This window comes from Bactrocera tryoni, chromosome 1, assembly GCF_016617805.1.
Source record: "Bactrocera tryoni isolate S06 chromosome 1, CSIRO_BtryS06_freeze2, whole genome shotgun sequence".
Taxonomy (NCBI): Eukaryota; Metazoa; Arthropoda; class Insecta; order Diptera; family Tephritidae; genus Bactrocera; species Bactrocera tryoni.
Window position 1 is genome coordinate 61,714,212 of NC_052499.1, and position 19,026 is coordinate 61,733,237.

A 19,026-nucleotide genomic window follows, 5' to 3' on the forward strand; every position below is an offset into this window, starting at 1 on the left:
TAAAAAACTGCTTTTTCATCAAATTTTTTTCTCATATAAAAAATGAAGAACACTATTAATAAAGAAATTCTGAAATTTTTTGAAAAAAAAAATATTTTATATTCGGCCATTGTGACGCTACTTCCGAGGACACCTCGGAAAAAATGTGCGTCCTTGTTGGAAACTGGAAATTGGATTTTTGGCAGACATTTTTACCAAAAAATTAAAACTTCAGTGAAAACTTCTTGATACTATTTTTCAAGTAGGTGTAATCGAAAAAAAAATTTTGTCCAATTATTTATGACTAGTGTCTCAAAGACTTGTGTAGAATTTCATGAGGATCGGTTGAGTAGTTCTTTAGAAATCATTCCAACCGACTGCAAAAACACAGTTTCGGGAAAAACGAGTTTAAAAACGGCGCACTTAGCCTAGCTAGCCTCGAGTGCACAAGCTCTCAAGGCTGTATCTCCGAAATTATTACTCGAATCTACTAGAGGTGTTGTAGAATAAGACTAAGTATTTGGGTTCAAGTAAGTGAGGATAGGAATAGAAAGCCTTTTGCTGCAAGTTATAAAGCTGCTTTAAAATATTAAATTTGAAATTATAGAGACAGTCTGAACTCATCATACTGATCTAAAAAATCTTATATTATTTTTATCACACGTTTGGGGACCGCTGTCGTTTGGTTTGCACTCTCTCTTCAATAGAGCTTAATATAGTACTACATGTCGTAGATCATGTCAACGATTTGTGTTGCACTATCACACAGGTATATAGTATGTAGTACATTTGTCAATATGAATATACATACACTGAGGGACAAAAGTTTTGGCACAACGGGCTTTGGTATCTTGGGTTTTCTGTTGTTTCGTGAATGTAAAAAGTAAATTCAAATAAAGTACTTACGTCTGTCTGTCAGTGTAGACACATACAAACATACATATATACATGTGCAAGATGCACAAGATACTGTGAATTTGGTGAGAGAAATCTTTTCTACGAAAGAATAGTAATCGTTGCATCAATCAAGATCTTCTACATAAAAAAATATAGGTACATACATACATATAACGTGTGATCCATTTCGAGGTCCTTTAATTTTTTAAAAGAAAAAACACAGAAACTTCAAATTTAATGGGGAATGTTTATTAGAATTCGAAAGAATATTCTTTGGCATTTATTATTTGAAGATAAGCTATTTGAAATGTTGGCTGCAGCAATATCTCGTTCGAGCATTTCGACTGGTAACTGGCGAATGACACACGTGATGTTTTACTCCAAGGCCTGAATCGAACAGGGGTTGTCCACATAAACTTTAGACTTTACATAACCCCACAGGAAAAAGTCTAACGGTCTATCTTGGTGGCCAATCGACTGGCCCAAAACGTGAAATTATCTGCTCACCGAAGTGTTCAATTTCAAGTATCAAATATTCGGTTATCATGGCGCTATAACGGTCCCCATTAACTGTTACGTTCTCATCGGCATCATTATTGAAGAAATATGGACCGATGATTCCACCAGCCCATAAACCAAACTCAACCGTTTTTCTTCTGGATAAAATGGTAAGTCTTGAATCTCTTCCGGTCGCTCTTCGTCCCAAATGCGTCAATTTTTACTGTTTACGTACCCATTGAGCCAGAAATGGGCCTCATCGCTGAACAAAATTTCGTTCGAAAACTTCAGATCTTCTTGGAACTTTTCAAGAGCCTATAGAGCGAAGCGAAGCAGTTCTTGCACTAGCTGCACTTTGTACACTTTTAATTTAAGATCTCGATGCAAAATGCACCAAGTCGCTCCATACGCCAGGCCGAGTTGCTGCGAACGGCGCCGAATCGGCTCTCTACTGTCTTCGTGTACACTCTCAGCTACGGCTACTATATTTTCTTCACTGTGTGTTGGATGTGGTCTATTGGGTCGAATATTATCCAAAAATGAATGCAGGGTCTCAAGATAGGTGATGGTGTTGCGAATAGTACGCTCAGTAGGCCGATTTTAGTAATAAAGTTGAATGATTTGTAAACGTTGTTTAACCGTAAGTCTTTCCATGATGAAATATCGAACTATTCTGAACAAAAAAACCTGACAGCTTGACACAACTCATGCGTGATTTGTTAAAAAAATGCTATTGAAAAACGTACTTCTACTTGGATCACCCTTTCTACGTTCTATATGTTATTTGTGTAACAAATCTCGAATAGAACATTCTACATAAGCTTACAAGCAAATGTACGAACTCGAGTATGATAACGAATACTCTTCGCTTCCACAAGACTTGCAACATTTAAATTCCGCGAACAAGAATACATAAAATGCATTTCAAATATGCACAGACATATGTATATAACTACTATGTATATATATATATGTACATATACATAGTATGTAAGAATGAGTTGTGTATTTACATTCCCTGAGATTCAATTGAAAGAGTTTTCTTCAATTAAACATGCACATTTTTTCCTTAGAGGTCAATAAAGTTTATTTTCAACGCTTTTGGTTTATGTAAAGATAAATTGACATACATAGGTTGATGTGATGCCTAATACTACTGTTTGTTTGCCATGATTCTTATTTTGTTTCTGCTTTATTTCAGTTGAACATTACTTTTTGTTCGTGGCACATTTGCATGACGGTCCGCAAGCACAGCGTCCACTCTGGGATTGTGTGGCACATTTGCAACCTGTAAATGAATTGATTATTGCCATTAAAATGTACGGATAATGAATTTTTATGGGAAAAAACAATAACAACTAATACAATTGTCTTTGTGGAACGGGAAGTTATGGATAGAAAATAACTTTTTATGAACTTAGATGTCAACACGTCTGAGATTTCTTATACATGTATGCACATATATTATACTTCAACAGACAAAAAATACATACTACATACAGATCCTCAATTTAGCGATCGATATTTGCTGGTGATAAATAAATATTTGTACTGCCCTAAGAGTGCTGTTAATCAGTGGCGAATTCAAAGGGGGGAATGAGGGCATTTCAAGAACACGTATCCCAAGCGTACGACCGCATTAGGAAAAATAGTTGGGTTCAAGGGAACGAGACAGTTATCCAATTTGCCGCAAAAATGTCGTTGATCGTCAAAGCTCTGAAAAAATTAGTAATCACAAAAAATAAGGAAACAGCGGGAAAAGGAATTTTTTACTTATGTAATATTCTATTTCTAACTCATTCACTCAATGTGATCCTTCAGAAAAAATCGATCGATCTGGAAAAGGCATCAAATGATAGCGATGCGAAGTGATCCCTATTTCCAAACATGGATCCATGTGTCTTTAACCTGCGTCTGCAGACTGCTGTGCAGTCCATTGGCAGGTGTTCTGGTGTTTCCAGCTCCCTGTCGCAGAACCGGCAATTTACGCAAGAAACTAGGCAAATGTTGTGTAAGTTCCTCTTCAGCTTGCAGTGGCCAGTGTAAAATGCGACCAGTAGTCTGAGTTTATCCCTGGGGAGGTTATTTTGCATACTTAAACTTGCTGAGGTTATAACCGCCCATTAACAACTTGGCATGCCGCATGCCATGTAGTTGTTCCCAATAACTCTCTCTGCCTACTCCCTCTTCCTTGCGGAGCAGCTAGTTTATGTTATGTGGACCTCCGCCAGGAGAGAGTTCAGGTCCTACCTTGTTAGTGGATGCCGCGGAACGGGCGAGCCCATCTGCCAGTTCGTTGCCGGCTATACCTGTGTAACCGTGCACCCAGATGAGGTGCACTTGGCTACGTTCCGCTAGGCTATGCAGGCGTTCTCTACACTCCAGTCGCGATTTGACGTTAACAGCGCTATTCGAGTGTTCAAGTCAATGAATATAGTTGTTATTTTATTTGATCTCATAGGAAGAGATTGCTTTAAGTGCCGCTTGACTATCGTTAAGTATGGTTATACGTTCGTTGCGTTAGTTGCTTGGGAGGATTATATCCATGCATCGAGTTATGGTCTTTACCTGAAAAATGCTTGGAAAAATGCCCATAGCTTTGGAGAGTTTGGTGCGAGGTCCTGCGACTCCTACACAGATTCCCTCCGCAGTAACCCTAAGCGGTACCTCGATAGTGGAATCATTCAGCCTTGCTGCCAAGTATAACCTTGAACTTCTTGGTGTAGTTAACCCTTTTGGTAATGCTGTCCCTTGGGAGAAGGGTCAATGGTATTGTACCACTTAACGCATTCAGCCGCTGGGATGAGATTACCTTACTTCTGTCGCACCCTTCTGCCGTCATTTGCGGCAGTATGTGCATGGCTACTTCACCGATCACTAGATGAAGTGGTGTAAGCTTCAGCATGACTCTAAGTGCTGCCATCGGACAAGTGCGCATTGCACCCGACATGCAGATACATGCGATTCGTTGCAGCTTCGATAGTTGCAGCCCTACTGAAGTCTGCGATGCTTTGAGGCCTAGGCCACCGCCCCATACGTGATTATCGGTCAGACGATCATGTTGTACAACCATCTAACGATCCTTGGCTTACAGCCCAAGGATTTTCCAGACAGCCGATTGCACACCATTACTGCTTTAGTCGTCATCTTCCGCCAGTGACACGAAAAATAATTAGGCAAATCAGGACAGGTGTACTCGTATGTGATAATGCGTAGATATCAATAAGCAGCTTCGGAAAAATTGTTATGTTAACGTTTGTAATAAAACAATGTCTTACGCGAAAATGGCTTAAAGAGTGCTTATAGGGTTAAGGTCTCTTTTAAAAAACGTCAAAAAGAAATGCAGCTGAGTTTTGCAAAATAACACAAAATTTTCACAATTGAGAATTGGAAGAGTGTGATCTGGACAAACGAGACTAAACCTAAAATGTGTTGGCGGTTCATTGATGCTATAGGGTTGTGTTATATTCATATTCGGAAGCAGATCCCTTTAGGAGTCTTGGGAAATGACCGCAAGCATACCGCAAGGGTTACAAAAAGTTGGTTCCAAGATAAACCAATTAAAGTTCTCGATTGGCTCTCGCAGTCACCTGACGTCAACCCAAAAGAGCACCTTGCGGGAGAACCCGAAATGTCCTAGTCAAAATCTCAGAAGCCTGCTCTACAAGCAAGAGGTGGCTAAACGAAATATTAAGCTTAAACTTAAAGTATTGTTCGAATGGCATTATCATTGTTTGGTTTCACTTTTTGAATTAAATACGTTTTAGTTTTTGAAAACTCGCGTTTTGTTAATCAAAAATGTTTCAATTTGATTTTGGTTTTGTTTTGGCTTTTATCCATGAATAAGTTAGCACACCGCAAAAATTCGATCAATTGTTTGAAGAAATGTATGTACTTATATACATATGTAAGTATATGCTCACCACTTCCACAAGGACAGTTCATTTTAAAAACTTTCTTAAATTAAAACTTGGCTTGATTTAATATTTTATCGTGACCAACTCACTTGAGAAGTAATCGTGTACTGATCCGAGTTGTTAAATCGAATGCTAAAAGATTGTTTTGTTTATAATGACTTTATTTTGTTTATTTATGATCTAATAAACAAACAGTTATTTATACTTAAGTTACTCTTTTCTACTTTAGAACGTAAGAATCCAGTTAGCACTTAGGATTTTGTTGGAAGAGAAGTACGAGTAGGTTTGGAAAGAATGATCGAAACGAAAGCTAAAATTAACGTAAAGCAAGGGTTAAATAGTTCTGAAAGTTTGAAATGAATCGCAAGGCATTCGACACGACCTTATTTTTTCTTGGAACTGTTATACAAGGTGCGTTCCAAAGTAAATAACCATTCCGACTTGTTATAGGAGTACCGAAGATGATAAGCTGCATTGTATGAAAACAGTAGAAAAACCAAGATTTCGGATAACCGTAAAATGAGGTTGATTAAAGGAACGTGTTGTACATATTGGTGACGAAAAATTTGGATATGTGAAAGCTCTGCGCAAGATGGATGCCGTGAGCAATCTTTCCTATCCCCAGACTCGAAGAGAGAAATCGCGGCCTAGTTCGAAGCAAAAGAATTATCGTTTACAAAATTATCGAAAATTTGAAAGACCACTGTAATCGGTATATCCGCCTTGATTTTGCTTAAACATTTGATTCACTTTAAAATAACACGAATTTTTAGCCTGCCTATTAAAGTATGCAATTGCAGGTTCACTGTCTTCCTATGCTTCTTTCCTAAGAGACTAGAAGATTCCACTTGATAAACTTATCTTAAATGCCTAATAAAAGTCAGTACAACAGATAATAGATAACAGAGACGAAATCCATACTGTATGCATAACTTTGTAATCATTTGTATCAGCACTTGCTCTCACTAACTAAGTTCGAGAGTTGCACAATAATTCACTATCAACTCTCATTTCCCGACTACTACCGAAAGCATAGTATGTATGTATGTATATAAAGTGAAAGAGACGAATTAGAAGAATTTGTTTTATTTTTGTTATTTATTGATAAAGAAATGTGATAGGCTTATTTTGGTATCAAGCACGCACATAAACAACTGTTTCTAATTACGAGTATATGTATGTTTGTGGATAATTACGAGATTAAATTACGAAAATAATTTAAAATTAACATAGCTTAAACATAATAAGGTACGGTTATTGGATATTTGCACTCCTCTACTGGCCACATTTGCAGCTTGAGCCGCAACCGCAGCTGCCACTTTGTGATTGTGAGCCGCATTTGCAAGCTGAAAAGGGAAATAATTATATTTATAAAATATTTCAACATTTAATTGATTTATGCGTTTTTCTTTAATGCTATGTACATGGAATATACATAAATGTATGTAAATGGGTCACTTACCACTTCCACAGGGACAGCATTTACACGCCGCACCGCAACCGCAATTGCCAGTCTTAGGCTCCGAACCGCATTTGCAACCTAATGTAGAGGAAAGCGCGTTAAATAGTAAACAACAACAAACAAAAAAGTCATTGAAAAATAAAGCAGCAAATGTGAAATGAAAAAGTTGCAATAATTAAAGCGTTATCTGCTTTAATATTCACTTACCGCTTCCACATGGGCAAGGCATTTTGTTGTTTTAATTTGTTTATACTTTTTCCTACACTTGAAAAATATTTCCAACTTTTTAGCTAATATCAGCTAGTCACTCTGTTTTGGTTATCACTCAAGTTTAGCTTTGTAAACGCCAAATGTTGTTACACTGATCTACTCGTTGTTGCTCCTCTCGGTTTTATACACATCAAAACACTCAGACGAGCCGCGTCTGTAGGAGTTACGTGGTGCCGTGCGCAAAAGCTGGCCCGAAGTCTGTAGCTGAAGTGCGGTGCGCAATATGTTTGCCTACAGTGCTGGGTATGTGCGTGTGTATATATGAGTCAAATATACGTTAGTGCGTACATAACTGTAGGTGTATGTGTGTGGATTACGGGTACGTAGCTTTTGGTTTGGCTGGGCGGTGTGCACAAGCGGGAGCGTAATTGTATCAATTGAACATTGTATGTATGCGTGGCCAGTAGGAATTTTTGAAATTAGTTCGTTATTTGTAATATTGATGAGAATAAATTTATAATTAATTATTATTGCAAATTGATAATTAGGTACATAAATATAACTCGGAGAAAGATAATTAATGTAAAGCTAGGTGGGACTCCTAGGTATGCCTTGTAGTAGCAAATCTACATAAAATATTTCACTTTTAAAAGGTTAGGCCAAAAAAAAAAAACTTTTGGCTTAAAGTATACTTTATGGTTGTAAAAAATGTCCTTGATCTATTCCGATGTAGTGTCGAAGTGTAAGGGTCAATCAGTTCCAGCACATAAAATTTAAAAGGCGACTTTCTAAAAATACTTTCTCCAAGATACAACCTGGCCGGTCAAGGTTCTCTTGAGAAAGGTGATTTCGTAGATTGACCAATTGACCCTATAACGAACATTTTGTATCAAAATGTGAATCAAAAGTTTTTTTATATACTCTCAATACAGGTTTACTTAAGTTTGAAATAGATAAATTCAAGCATCTTTTCCTTACTCTCAGAATAAATTGACATTTGGGTTTTTAAGGGTTTGAAAGTCAAAATCAATGATAGTTGTTAAAGTTATATTGAAGTTATGTTATATGGTTTACATAAGTATGTCACTTTAACGGCTAATTTTCTGCCGTTCCAAAAATAAAAGTGTAAAGAAGTCAACTACGCTTTGTTCCCCAAAGTCATCAAGTTCCTACTGGGTCAGTACACTTGAAGTGGCAATAACACAAATACATATGGACACTTGCATATCTTGATATATAGTATATGTATGTAAAGATCGTAAAGAGGGCACACTTTGGGTCAAGCCGTGTGAAAAGCCTTCAAAATATCATTTGCACACGACACCAAAGAATGTTCTACTTACTTAACCAAGAATGCACTTTTGTGCGCAGCACCAACAAAATATACATATACAGTTAGGTGGCTTTTGGACAGTAAACCTATAATTGCTCTTCATTATGGTTCAAATACTTTAAGACTATATAATAGACGCATTAGTTAACCACAGCAACAGTCTTCATTTGAGGTTACAACGTCTGCTTTAAAAGTGTTAAACTTAAATAACAATAAAAACAATATTAAATTTCGGATTCCAAACAAATAGGAAAGAAGAATTATAATAATAAAACAAAATGCCTTGCCCATGTGGAACCGGTAAGTGCAATCAGTCTAAAGACATAAATCTATATACATATGTACATACATATGTATATGTATTTGTACATATCAATATAAGTATCTAGGCGTCTTAATAGTCCTTTAAGGCTGCTTCTAATATAAAAAAGAAACACAGGAAAAATTTCATTTGAAAATTGCATGTTTTAGTTAATAATTATTTTTTATTCCCAGGTTGTCAATGTGGCACTCAGCCAAAGAGCGGTAATTGTGGCTGCGGCGCGGCTTGCAAGTGCTGTCCCTGCGGAAGCGGTTAGTTTCAGTTTCCATTTAGCTGGGAAAAGTGAAAAATCAAAATTATTTGCTTAACAATTACATATGTATATACATACATAAGTATTTGTGTTTGTTGTAATTAATAAATGATTTAATGTCTGTTTTGTATGGTTTTAGGTTGCAAATGCGGCTCACAAACTCAGAGTGGCAGCTGTGGTTGCGGCAGTGGCTGCAAATGTGGACAATAAAGAACACACAGTATTCAATTTCTAATAATGTACCGTAATATTTCACATTAAAAATAAATTTACTTATGTCGAGATAAATATTGCTTAGTTTTAAATGGTATTTACACACACACGCATAAATATTTTTGGATGTAAACGAATTGTTTAAGAGCTTTTAGATAGCTAATTGCGTCTTTGAGATGCTTTTACATGTTAAACGTATTCCGGAAAGTGCGACATACATTTTGTAAATTTAATGTTCTCACGCTAACTCCTCAAAACGGCCAAATAGAATTCCTTATTGACCGCCTCTATCTTCCGGACAAATTCATGATGCTCAAAGCTACGAATATCGAAAAAAACAATGAGCATCACCTTGATTTTTGAGCGGCTTTAGTGTGGTTTTGCGGTTTCGGCTCATTATGTTCCCTTCATTCCGATGATTGTTGTCTTGTTTGCATGCCAAACTCAATAAATGCTCTCCTTGAATCTGGGATCGGTGTTCGCACAATCAAGCATGTCAAAAGAGACCCGTTTAGCTTTATCGTGACGAGTCGAGCGAGAATGCGTTTCATACCCAAAATATCCACCAAAATCAATCGAACGGCCTCGAGAGAGATGTCGAGCTCGCTTTTTTCAGGCACCCCATCCTTCATTTTTTTAATATTTTCATCAGTTAAGGTCGTCCAAGACGAAGCATACTTATCTTCAACGAACTCTCGACCATCTTTGAGGGCTTTGTACTACTCGTTGGCTTATGTTTTTGATAAAACTGAATCACCGTAAACCTGTTTCAACATTCGCAACGATTCCACGGAATTTGGTTAGAAAGACAAAATTTTAGACAAATCCTTTGTTCGATATGTTTATCCATCGTAAAAATCGCAAGGCACTACTGAAGTGTACCGAATAAACCAGCTGCTGTAAATAAACTGTTTGTCAGATCGTGCTCCTTCCAACTTAGCAAATATCATGTTGATGAGATATCATTTATCCGAGGAATTTAACTACATTTTTCAGGTGTATTTTTGTCACAATGCATAATAGTCTATGCTCGAAACAGTGAAACTCAAAGTTGATTTCGCAAACTTTCAACGACAGGCCTTGTCATTTATTTATGGAAATTGTCCTGTATAATATGTGTAGGACCAAACGATGTTATCTGGGAACAGCTGGTATATATCTGAATGTTGGCCAAGGGGTGTTTAGAATCATTTCCAACCCCAGAAACTAAAGAGTGTTAAGTATCTGGTGGTGGGACCAATTGCTTTGTTTTCAGCACAACATAATCCAGTGACTGACCACTATATTTTAACGCATTACAATAATTACAAATTATAAACTGTTACAAATTATTGTAATTCCCCCAAAGCTCCTTCTCGACATTGGAAATTGTAATTAATCAAAGTGAGAAAAGTTCTTGCGCACTTAGCAGTACAGGGCCACTGTCACAAAAGATATACATACTTATGTAAATAATCTGATAGATATTTAACAACTGAAGCTAGCTAAAATTAAGTTTATTTCTTACCTCCTGAGAATGAATATGTAGTTAGAAAGATATAAAAATTGTAAGTAACTATTCTTTCAATCAAAGGAAGAACAAAAGCATCTTCATTTCCATATTTATTCACCTTTTCAACTATCTCTAGAATTCCACAAATGATTCAATGATTCAAAATTAGCCAATCGGTCCAGCCGTTCTCGAGCTTTAACGAGACTAACCAACAGCAATTAACTCTAATATACATACATATGTACATATGTATGTAGATTTTGAATTTTCTATATTTTCTTACTTTTAAAAGCATTCTGGTCTTCAATAAACATTTCAAACCTAAAATCAGCTATACAGATATATCGCTATCGAGTTTTAGCGAGAAAAAGGAACATCAAATTGTACATACATACATACATACATACATATGTCCATATATTGAAGAAACCGAACCGATTTTAGTATTTTCTTCGCAATTTTCCCATATTTTCTCACAGTTTAAACCTTCCCTGAACTTCTACGAGTACTTCAAGTCTAAATAACTAAATAGAGAAATTTGTTTTCATTTTGTTATTTATTGATAAAGAAATGGGATAGGCTTATTTATATATCAAGCATACAAGGTTTACATTAATGTTTGTATAAACAAATGTTTCTAATTATATGTACATATGTTTGTGTAAAATTACAAGATTAAATTACGAAAATAAATTAAAAGTAATATAGCTTAAACATAATAAGGTACGGTTATTGGATATTTGCACTCCTCTACTGGCCACATTTGCAGCTTGAGCCGCAACCGCAGCTGCCACTTTGTGATTGTGAGCCGCATTTGCAAGCTGAAAGTAAAATAATTATATTTAAAAAATATTTCAACATTTAATTGATTTATTAGCTTTTCCTTAATGCTATGTACATGGTATATAAATGAATGTAAATGGGTCACTTACCACTTCCACAGGGACAGCATTTGCACGCCGCACCACAACCGCAATTGCCAGTCTTAGGCTCCGAACCGCATTTGCAACCTAATGTAGAGGAAAGCGCGTTAAATAGTAAACAACAACAAACAAAAAAGTCATTGAAAAATAAAGCAGCAAATGTGAAATGAAAAAGTTACAATAATTACAGCGTTATCTGCTTTAATATTCACTTACCGCTTCCACATGGGCAAGGCATTTTGTTGTTTTAATTTGTTTATACTTTTTCCTACACTTGAAAAATATTTCCAATTTTTTAGCTAATATCAGCTAGTCACTCTGTTTTGGTTATCACTCAAGTTTAGCTTTGTAAACGCCAAATGTTGTTACACTGATCGACTCGTTGTTGCTCCTCTCGGTTTTATACACATCAAAACACTCAGACGAGCCGCGTCTGTAGGAGTTACGTGGTGCCGTGTGCAAAAGCTGGCCCGAAGTCTGTAGCTGAAGTGCGGTGCGCAATATGTTTGCCTACAGTGCGGGGTATGTGCGTGTGTATATATGAGTCAAATATACGTTAGTGCGTACATAACTGTAGGTGTATGTGTGTGGATTACGGGTACGTAGCTTTTGGTTTGGCTGGGCGGTGTGCACAAGCGGGAGCGTACTTGTATCAATTGAACATTGTATGTATGCGTTGCCAGTAGGAATTTTTTGTAATTAATTCGAAATTTTTAATATTGATGATTGCTAAATCAATGAATGATATTGATAATTGTTATTGAAAATTAAATATTAGGTACATACATACATAAATATAACTTGATGAGTGATAATTAATGTAAAACTGGGAAGGGCGAATAGGTATGCCTTGTAGTAGCAAATCTACATAAAATATTTCACTTTTAAAAGGTTAGGCCAAAAACAAAATAACTTTTGGTTTAAAGTATACTTTAGGGTTGTTTAAAAAAGTTTCCCTTGTCTATCCGTTGTACTGTGGAAATGTTTGGGTGAATCAGCTCCAGCATATAGAATTTAAAACGCGACTTCTAAGAAACAGAAAATGCGGCGGCGAAGATACTTCGAGACTATTGAATTTATTTTTTTTTAAATCTGGTAGTAGTTTCACAGTGACATTATCTAGTGCAATTTTGTTAATTTTTCAACTTAAAAAAAAATAAAAATTATTGTTAATTTATTAGTAAAAAATGTAACTTTTTTTTTGTAATTCAGTAGTTTATTAGCAAGCACTGGTTCCAAGATACATGCTGGCCGGTCGAGGGTCGCATGAAAAAGGAAATTTCGTAGATTGACCCAATGGCGAATATTTCGTAACAAAATATGAATTTAAAAGTTTTTTATATATGCCCAAATCCAGGTTTGAAAGAGAAACATTCGATTCTTTGTTTCCTTACTTCCAGAATAAATTGTCATTCGACGTTTCAGCGCTTGAAAGTCGGATTCAATGAAAGTTAATTAACTTAGAGTGAAGTTATTGTATTGATGCTCATTTTATATAGTTTTCCATATGGCCCTTTAAACACTAACCTTTTGTTGTTCCGAAAATAAAAGTGTAGAAAAGTCAAATTCGCTTTGTTCCCCAACAGTCATCAAGTTCCTACTGGGTCAGTGCACTTGAAGTGTCAATATAAGAAATACATACATATGGACACTTGCATATCTGGATGATGTAAATACATACATACGTACACTTGCATATCTAGATGTATGTATGTATGTATGTATGTATGTAAAGATCGTGAACAGGGCACACTTTGGGTCAAGCCGTGTGAAAAGCCATTTGCACACGACACCAAAGAATGTGCTTCTTACTTAACCAAGAATGCACTTTTGCGCGCAACACCAACAAAATATATACAGTTAGGTGGCTTTTGGACAATAAACCGATAATTGCTCTTCATAACGGTTTAAATATTTTAAGACTATATAATAGACGCATTAGTTAACCACAACAACAGTCTTCATTTGAGGTTACAACGTCTGCTTTCAAAGTGTTAAACTTACAATAACAATAAAAATAATTTTAAATTATTATATTAAAGAAGCAGAAGCATTAATAGTAAATCAACATGTCTTGCCCATGTGGAACCGGTAAGCGCAATCAGTCTTAATACATACATACATATGTATGTATGTATGTATACACTAAATATATGTATATATTTAGGCGCCTTAAAAATCCTTTAAGGCTTCTTCTAATATATAAAAAAAATCTTAAGAAAAATTTTATTTGAAAATTGCATGTTTTAGTTAATAATTATTTTTTATTCCCAGGTTGTCAATGTGGCACTCAGCCAAAGAGCGGTAATTGTGGCTGCGGCGCGGCTTGCAAGTGCTGTCCCTGCGGAAGCGGTTAGTTTCAGTTTCCATTTAGCTGGAAAAAGTGAAAAATCAAAATTATTTGCTTAACAATTACATATATACATACATACATATTTGTGTTTGTTGTAATTAATAAATGATTTAATGTCTGTTTTGTATGGTTTTAGGTTGCAAGTGCGGCTCACAAACTCAGAGTGGCAGCTGTGGTTGCGGCAGTGGCTGCAAATGTGGACAATAAAGATCACACAGTAATCAATTTCTAATAATGTACCGTAATATTTCACATTAAAAATAAATTTACTTATGTCGAGATAAATATTGTTTAGTTTTAAATGGTGCTTACACACATACATACATAAATATTTATGAATATTTGAGAAGCTTTTACATGTTTGACATAATCCTGATAGTTTGATAATATGGAGGAGTTTCGAACAACACAAATTAGAGCAGTCTAGACTGAAATGTAAGGAAAAGGAATATTAAACGTATTTGGGTGTATAAAAATTTATATAAAATGGTGTCTACTGCGTCAATTTTCCGAATCATCATTTTTAACAAGGGTTACTTACACTTGAAAGCCAGAAAAAACAAACGTTTAGTGAATTTGTTTTTTTGAAGAGGTATTTTATTAAATAAATAAACGAAAAATATGTACATTTACAGAATTTAATGAAATTTATTAATCGTCGATTCAATTTGAAACTTTTTTAATTCTTATTATTCCGTAGCCGATCGCCAGAACCACTAAAAAAAGTGGCAGTGCTGGCGGTGATGAGGTTTTTCTGCTTAAAATTATTGACAATTCAAGGACTAAAAACATTTCTTGTTACTAAATAGTATATGTATGTATATAGGTAATGATCGAAGAAAAGTGGAAATTATTATGAAGTATCGTATTCCTTCGATCATTGCGTGACAAATTTATTTAAAAAGGTCATGTTAAACTAACAAGTCTATCGTTGCAGCCATTAAGGATATATAATCCGTACACTAACCGATATATCCGCAAAAGGTTTGTTTGAAAAACGAAAATCCTTACATATATTAGGTATATGGTGACTCAGAGAAGTATTGACCCGATTAAATTAATTTTTGATATACAGAGATATTATTATCAGGAAAAAATTCTCTCCGAGTTTCACTTGTATATTCCATACGATGGCAATTAGTTTCTAGTGGTTTGAACAGTTCTGTGTGGATTTTGACAATTTTTGGTCATAAGGTGACTTACTTTAAAGGAATTATTAGTGCAGAACTTTATCCCGTTATTTTAATTACTTCTTGATTTGTGTACTAGAAAGTGAAAGAATCAAATGAAATTTAAAATTGTGGTATATGAGAAGTAGACGTGGTTGTGGTCCGATTTTGCCTATTTTTATGACATAAAAATATGAAAGGAATTGCACTTCTGAATTTAGTCCAAATCGTTTGGTTGAGTACCAAGATATGTATGTGAAAGAAAGCCTTTTCATAGCATAGGTAAAATTTAATGTCTCTGGTGTAATCAGTTATTGATTAATTGCGATTTTAGTAGCTTTGACAGTACCGCTATATGGGGAAGGAGCGGGGTTATCTTCCAATTTCTGAACGACGGGGGAAACATCAAAGGAAAAACCAAAGCACCCAAGCATTTCTATAGTTATTCACCTTTGAAACTTTCTCTGGACTTCCAAAAATAATTTAAGACCAAATTTAGCTAATTGATCCACCGTTCTTGAACTTTCTGGACTTCGAAAAACACTTCAAACCTAAAATCAGCTACATATAACGATCTAGCGATCTCGAGTTTTAGCGAGAAAAACGAACAGCAAACCTTATATGTATGTAAGTATGTATATTGCAGGTTATTCCAAAAATATTGAAACGGGTTTAATATGTTGAACTCAATTTTTCCCAGCAAAAAGGGGACCGAGTATTTTAATATTTTTGTACAACTTTTTAAAACGATATACATACATATGTATATATTCACATACTACACACAAAAATAAGATATTGGCGAAATAACTATATTATCAGAAATACCGTTATCATAAAGTTTAGTTTGAAAATGCCCAGTGGTCTTTCTTCAGATAAGATATTAAGAAAATAAATCTGAGGAAAATTATTACTAAGTGTACATTTTGTATACATATATGCACACACATATGTATGTATGTATACGTTATTTTTGTAATCATTGTGCTATTAGCAAACGCTCTCACCAAGTTCGTGAGTTGAACCATAATTCGCTATCAACTGTCATTTTCCGATTACTACCGAAGTAATTAATTATTAATTAGAGGAATTTGTTTTCTTTTTGTTATTTATTGACAAACAAATGTGATATCAAGCACACAAGCTTTACATTAATGTATGTATGTACATATGTATAAACAACAGTTTTTAATTATATATTCTTATGGATGGATATATGTAATTAACGATTAAATTGTGAAAATAAATTAAAAGCTTAAACTTAATAAGGTACGGCTGTTAATGGATATTTGTACTCCTTACTGGCCACATTTGCAGCTTGAGCCGCAACCGCAGCTGCCACTTTGTGATTGTGAGCCGCATTTGCAAGCTGAAAAGTAAAATAATTATATTTAAAAAATATTTCAACATTTAATTGATTTATGCGTTTTTCTTTAATGCTACATGGTGTATACATAAATGTATGTAAATAGGTCACTTACCGCTTCCACAGGGACAGCACTTGCACGCCGCACCACAACCGCAATTGCCAGTCTTAGGCTCCGAACCGCATTTGCAACCTAATGTAGAAGAAAGCGCGTTAAATAGTAAACAACAACAAACAAAAAAGTCATTGAAAAATAAAGCAGCAAATGTGAAATGAAAAAGTTGCAATAATTAAAGGGTTATCTGCTTTAATATTCACTTACCGCTTCCACATGGGCAAGGCATTTTGTTGTTTTAATTTGTTTATACTTTTTCCTACACTTGAAAAATATTTCCAATTTTTTAGCTAATATCAGCTAGTCACTCTGTTTTTGTTATCACTCAAGTTTAGCTTTGTAAACGCCAAATGTTGTTACACTGATCGACTCGTTGTTGCTCCTCTCGGTTTTATACACATCAAAACACTCGAATCGCGGCTCGTCTGTAGGAGTTACGTGGTGCCGTGTGCAAAAGCTGGCCCGAAGTCTGTAGCTGAAGTGCGGTGCGCAATATGTTTGTCTACAGTGATGGGTATGTGCGTACATAACTGTATGTGTAGTTGTGTGGATTACGGGTACGTAGGTTTTGGTTTGGCTGGGCGGTGTGCACAAGCGGGAGCGTAATTGTATCAATTGAACATTGTATGTATGCGTTGCCAGTAGGAATTTTTCGTAATTAAATAGTTCATAATTTGTAACATTGTTGAGTTATAAATTTATAATTAATTATTGTATGTAAATTGAATATTTGATACTTAAATGTAACTCGATGAATGATAATTAAAGTAAAGCTGGGTGGGGCTCTTAGGAATGCAAATGTATTTAGAATATTCGACTTTTAAGGGGTTAGCCAACATAAAAATAACTTTTGGTTTAAAGTATTATATTATAGGGTATCTAAAATTATATATATAAAATTTACCTTGTCTGTCCGATGTAGTGGAAAGTGTAAGGGTCAATTAGCTCCAGCATATAAAATTTAAAACGCGACTTTCTTAAAACAGTTTCAGAAGGCTCCATAATGCAGGCTTACTTAAGTTTGAAATAGATATAATAGATAGAATAGATTCGAGTATTTTTTCCTTATTTCCAGAATAAATTGTCATTCGGCGTTTCAGCGCTTGAAAGTCGGATTCAATGAAAGTTAATTAACTTATAGTGAAGTTATTGTATTGATGCTTATTTTATATAGTTTTCCATATGGCCCTTTAAACACTAACCTTCTGCTGTTCCGAAAATAAAAGTGTAGAAAAGTCAACTTCGCTTTGTTCCCCAACAGTCATCAAGTTCCTACTGGGTCAGTGTACTTGAAGTGACAATAACACAAATACATATGGACACTTGCATATCTTGATATACTTATGTATGTATGTAAAGATCGTAAACAGGGAACACTTTGGGTCAAGTCGTGTGAAAAGCCTTCAGAAAATTATTTGCACACGACACCAAAGAATGTTCTTCTTACTTAACCAAGAATGCACTTTTGTGCGCAGCACCAACCAAATACATACAGTTAGGTAGCTTTTGGACAATAAACCTATAATTGCTCTTCATTATGGTACAAATACTTTAAGACTATATAATAGACGCATTAGTTAACCACAACAACAGTCTTCATTTGAGGTTACAACGTCTGCTTTCAAAGTGTTAAACTTACAATAACAATAACAATAAAAATAATTTTAAATTTCTAATTCCAAGCAAACAGGAAGGAAACATTATAATAATAAAACAAAATGCCTTGCCCATGTGGAACCGGTAAGTGCAATCAGTTTAAAGACATAAATCTAAATATATATGTACATATATACATACTTATATATCTAGGCGTCTTAATAGTCCTTTAAGGCTGCTTCTAATATAAAAACGAAACACAGAAAAAATTTAATTTGAAAATTGCATGTTTTAGTTAATAATTATTTTTTATTCTCAGGTTGTCAATGTGGCACTCAGCCAAAGAGCGGTAATTGTGGCTGTGGCGCGGCTTGCAAGTGCTGTCCCTGCGGAAGTGGTGAGTTTTAGTTTCCAGTTGGTTAAGAAAAGTGGAAAATGTGTCTTTTATGTGAATAATATTTGATTTGATGTCTATTTTGTATGGTTTTAGGATGCAAGTGCGGTTCACAAACTCAGAGTGGCAGCTGTGGTTGCGGCAGTGGCTGTAAATGCGGACAATAAAGATCACACAGTATTAAGTTTATAATAATAAACCGCAATATTCTACAATAAAAACTAAATATCTGATTATAAAAATAAAATTTAATTTTATTGAGTTAAATACTGATTAATTTTAAAAGGAAATCAATCATACATTGAATTCATGAGTAGACCTCCTGTGAAATACGGTTCGGTAGGCAATATTTTTCATGGGAGACAATATCAGATGTATTGCCTATGAATAGTCATGAATGGGAAACAGTTCAATGTGTGAAAACGAGAGGTCCAACTATAATTGAAACTGAGAAATATAGATTGACCGTGGCAAGAATTTGATATACAAGTATTCGCGCATTTCAAGCTGGTTGGTTGGTAGGCCCTGGATACG

General features: G+C 35.1%; 6 protein-coding genes across 6 annotated transcripts; 3 read left to right on the plus strand and 3 right to left on the minus strand.

Moving 5' to 3' along the window:
• Positions 1-6,361: 6,361 nt before the first annotated feature.
• Positions 6,362-7,117, minus strand: LOC120766373 (metallothionein-1-like). The gene is made up of 3 exons (XM_040091806.1): positions 6,961-7,117; positions 6,754-6,831; positions 6,362-6,637 (listed from the first exon to the last, which is right to left on the minus strand). The coding sequence occupies exons 1-3, from the start codon at positions 6,980-6,982 to the stop codon at positions 6,567-6,569; spliced, it is 171 nt and encodes a 56-aa protein (XP_039947740.1). The 5' UTR covers positions 6,983-7,117; the 3' UTR covers positions 6,362-6,566.
• Positions 7,118-8,394: 1,277 nt separating this feature from the next.
• Positions 8,395-9,159, plus strand: LOC120766374 (metallothionein-1-like). Its single transcript, XM_040091807.1, has 3 exons — positions 8,395-8,596; positions 8,792-8,869; positions 9,011-9,159. The coding sequence occupies exons 1-3, from the start codon at positions 8,575-8,577 to the stop codon at positions 9,079-9,081; spliced, it is 171 nt and encodes a 56-aa protein (XP_039947741.1). The 5' UTR covers positions 8,395-8,574; the 3' UTR covers positions 9,082-9,159.
• Positions 9,160-11,113: 1,954 nt separating this feature from the next.
• LOC120766372 (metallothionein-1-like) lies at positions 11,114-11,885 on the minus strand. The gene is made up of 3 exons (XM_040091805.1): positions 11,716-11,885; positions 11,509-11,586; positions 11,114-11,397 (listed from the first exon to the last, which is right to left on the minus strand). Exons 1-3 carry the CDS (start codon positions 11,735-11,737, stop codon positions 11,327-11,329), a joined length of 171 nt encoding a protein of 56 aa, XP_039947739.1. The 5' UTR covers positions 11,738-11,885; the 3' UTR covers positions 11,114-11,326.
• A 1,523-nt stretch (positions 11,886-13,408) lies between these two features.
• On the plus strand, positions 13,409-14,139 carry LOC120766231 (metallothionein-1-like). Its single transcript, XM_040091609.1, has 3 exons — positions 13,409-13,590; positions 13,774-13,851; positions 13,989-14,139. The coding sequence occupies exons 1-3, from the start codon at positions 13,569-13,571 to the stop codon at positions 14,057-14,059; spliced, it is 171 nt and encodes a 56-aa protein (XP_039947543.1). The 5' UTR covers positions 13,409-13,568; the 3' UTR covers positions 14,060-14,139.
• Positions 14,140-16,111: 1,972 nt separating this feature from the next.
• LOC120782345 (metallothionein-1-like) lies at positions 16,112-16,899 on the minus strand. Its single transcript, XM_040114578.1, has 3 exons — positions 16,710-16,899; positions 16,503-16,580; positions 16,112-16,390 (listed from the first exon to the last, which is right to left on the minus strand). The coding sequence occupies exons 1-3, from the start codon at positions 16,729-16,731 to the stop codon at positions 16,320-16,322; spliced, it is 171 nt and encodes a 56-aa protein (XP_039970512.1). The 5' UTR covers positions 16,732-16,899; the 3' UTR covers positions 16,112-16,319.
• Positions 16,900-18,085: 1,186 nt separating this feature from the next.
• LOC120766228 (metallothionein-1-like) lies at positions 18,086-18,716 on the plus strand. The gene is made up of 3 exons (XM_040091606.1): positions 18,086-18,242; positions 18,418-18,495; positions 18,589-18,716. The coding sequence occupies exons 1-3, from the start codon at positions 18,221-18,223 to the stop codon at positions 18,657-18,659; spliced, it is 171 nt and encodes a 56-aa protein (XP_039947540.1). The 5' UTR covers positions 18,086-18,220; the 3' UTR covers positions 18,660-18,716.
• The last annotated feature ends 310 nt before the right edge of the window (positions 18,717-19,026 follow it).